General features: G+C 28.1%; 1 protein-coding gene across 1 annotated transcript in view; it reads left to right on the plus strand.

The window, feature by feature from the left end:
- The first annotated feature begins 1,403 nt into the window (after window positions 1-1,403).
- LOC137656393 (carbohydrate sulfotransferase 10-like) overlaps window positions 1,404-2,797 on the plus strand; it is an 11,699-nt gene continuing 10,305 nt past the window's right edge. The window contains exon 1 of the mRNA XM_068390569.1: window positions 1,404-2,178. Within this exon, the coding sequence (XP_068246670.1) occupies window positions 1,492-2,178 (687 nt within the window). The 5' untranslated portion in view covers window positions 1,404-1,491. The remainder of the gene's footprint in view (window positions 2,179-2,797) is intronic.

Raw genomic sequence — 2,797 nt, forward strand, 5'->3', positions numbered from 1 at the left:
TAGGAATATAATAAGAAATAAAGGAAGAGATAAATGTTCGAATAGCAAATGGAATTAAGAAAATAGAGGAAAAGAAAGTAGGAATATAATAAGAAATAAAGGAAGAGATAAATGGTCGAATAACAAGTGGAATTAAGAAAATAGACGAAAAGAAAGCAGGAATATAATAAGAAATTCAGGAAGAGATAAATGGTCAAATAGCAAATAGAATTAAGAAAATAGAGGAAAAGAAAGCAGGAATATAATAAGAAATTATGGAAGAGATAAATGTTCGAATAGCAAATGGAATTAAGAAAATAGAGGAAAAGAAAGTAGGAATATAATAAGAAATAAAGGAAGAGATAAATGTTCGAATAGCAAATGGAATTAAGAAAATAGAAGAAAAGAAAGCAGGAATATAACAAGAAATTAAGGAAGAGATAAAAGGTCGAATAGCGAGAGGAATTAAGAAAATAGAAGAAAAGAGAAGCAGGAATATAACAAGAAATTAAGGAAGAGTTAAATGTTCGAATAGCAAATAGAATTAAGAAAAAATAGAAGAAAGAATGCACGAATATCTATCTATCTATCTATCTATCATACATACATACATACATACATACAAACATACATACATAATTACATACCTTTCCTCACCTAGATTGGCGGTCATTAGCGGAAGATCGGTTGGGGTAATTTCTATGGCACTAAACTTTTTATTTTTTTTAACACCAGGTGGTCGCTATCTATCTAATGTTTATTTTATGACGGTTTTGCAGTCTGGTGACTACTGATAAGCTTCCATGAGCATATCGCACATTCTCACTTACAAAATACGAAATAACATCTGGGTAATTATTGCTTTGGGTGGCTAAACCTGGCCAGTGAGCTAGGCGCATCGATACTAAAATATCGATACTTACGATACCCCAATCTACTTGAAAGTATCGATACTTTTTGGTTGGTATCGAATACAATGTAATGTGAAAATAATATAAGCCTAATAATCCTTTTTAATATTATTATTATTATTATTATTTTTATTATTATTATTATTAATAAAGGTTTTCTTTTTCATAACATTCCTGAACACTAAATTCATAAATGAATATTGTAATTACTTTCTTTCATAATGTGCTCAACCGAGAAAAACTGTGTGAAATTAAAAGTCTATTATCAATAATGAAATTTCATTATCAGTATACCTTTTTTCAAGTAGGCCTACTCATTAAAACCGGTACTAGAAGTATAGTACTCAGTATCGGTACTCGATACCACCGATATAAAACTGACGAATACTTTGTATCGTATCGAACGGGAAGTGCTCGTATCGCCCAGCTTTTCCGAGTGGCCGCGTTCTCTTAGGTTATTTTAGGTTGGTAAACGGGCCAACTGGTTTATGGGCTGCCATATGGAAACAGAATCTCAACACACACACACGCGCGAGCTGGTACAGTGTTAGAGAAGGAAATGGGATAACGAATAATTTTGACAATTAGAAATTAAATAATCATGGCTGGGGAGAAAGTGAATAGAAAAATGAAATTATTGAGCACGTTGGTGATATGCGTTGGAATAACGTTTATGGCTTCTACTTTATTGTTGCAATTAACACCGGTGCAACATTACACTTCTGGTATTCTCAAAACTTTGTATTCCCGCAATTTGAATGCAAATGAAGAAAGTTGGTCAGGAGAAGGTGGAAAAATAATAGAATCGAAAGAAAAACATGATTTCAGCGGTGTTCATTTCAAAGATTCCGGCAAAGATAAGGAAGCCACATCTCACAACGGACTGGGCGTCGGTGGTACTACTTCGTCCTCTTCCAAACTGATTACAGAAACACCAACTTATAACTATAATTCCTATTCAAGCTCAGGAGAAACACAGAAGAGTTTTGTATACAGAACCGTTTCAACTGTAAAGAACGCCCCTGGATGGCCGGTCCGGGAGAATAACGCAAGCACAGAACGAAAGGATGACGTAGACATTCGTCGAAAAGACGAATCTAGCTCTGATCAAAGCGAAGAAAGGATCTGGGAAGAAATGGTGAGGCGGAGATTCGATTCAAGAAAGAAATCTCTTGAGACGCAGTGTGATGCTTATGGCGGTAACATACCACCGGAAGTTGCTCGTGGGAATAAAGAATTCTTCTACTACTCAAAATCATACAATCTTCTGGCTTGTGTCTCTGCCAAGGTATTATTTGGTTTAACTTGTCTGACTCAACTCTGTTTAAATTATATATATATATATATATATATATATATATATATATATATATATATATATATATATACTGTATATATATATATATATATATATATATATATATCTATATATATATATATATATATATATATATATATATATATAATGTATGTATATATATATATATATATATATATATATATATATATATATAAATTATACATATATATATATACTATATATATATATATATATATATATATATATATATATATATATATATATACTGTATATATATATATATATATATATATATATAATTCATATATATATATATATATATATATATATATACTGTATATATATATATATATATATATATATATATATATAATTCATATATATATATATATATATATATAATTTATATATATACATATATATATATATATATATATATATATATATATGATTTTTATATATATATATATAATTTATATATATATAATTTATATATATATAAGTTATATATATATATATATATATATATATATATATATATATATACATATATATAAATTATATATATATACATATATATATATAT

This window comes from Palaemon carinicauda, chromosome 17 (genome assembly GCF_036898095.1).
Source record: "Palaemon carinicauda isolate YSFRI2023 chromosome 17, ASM3689809v2, whole genome shotgun sequence".
Lineage (NCBI taxonomy): Eukaryota > Metazoa > Arthropoda > Malacostraca > Decapoda > Palaemonidae > Palaemon > Palaemon carinicauda.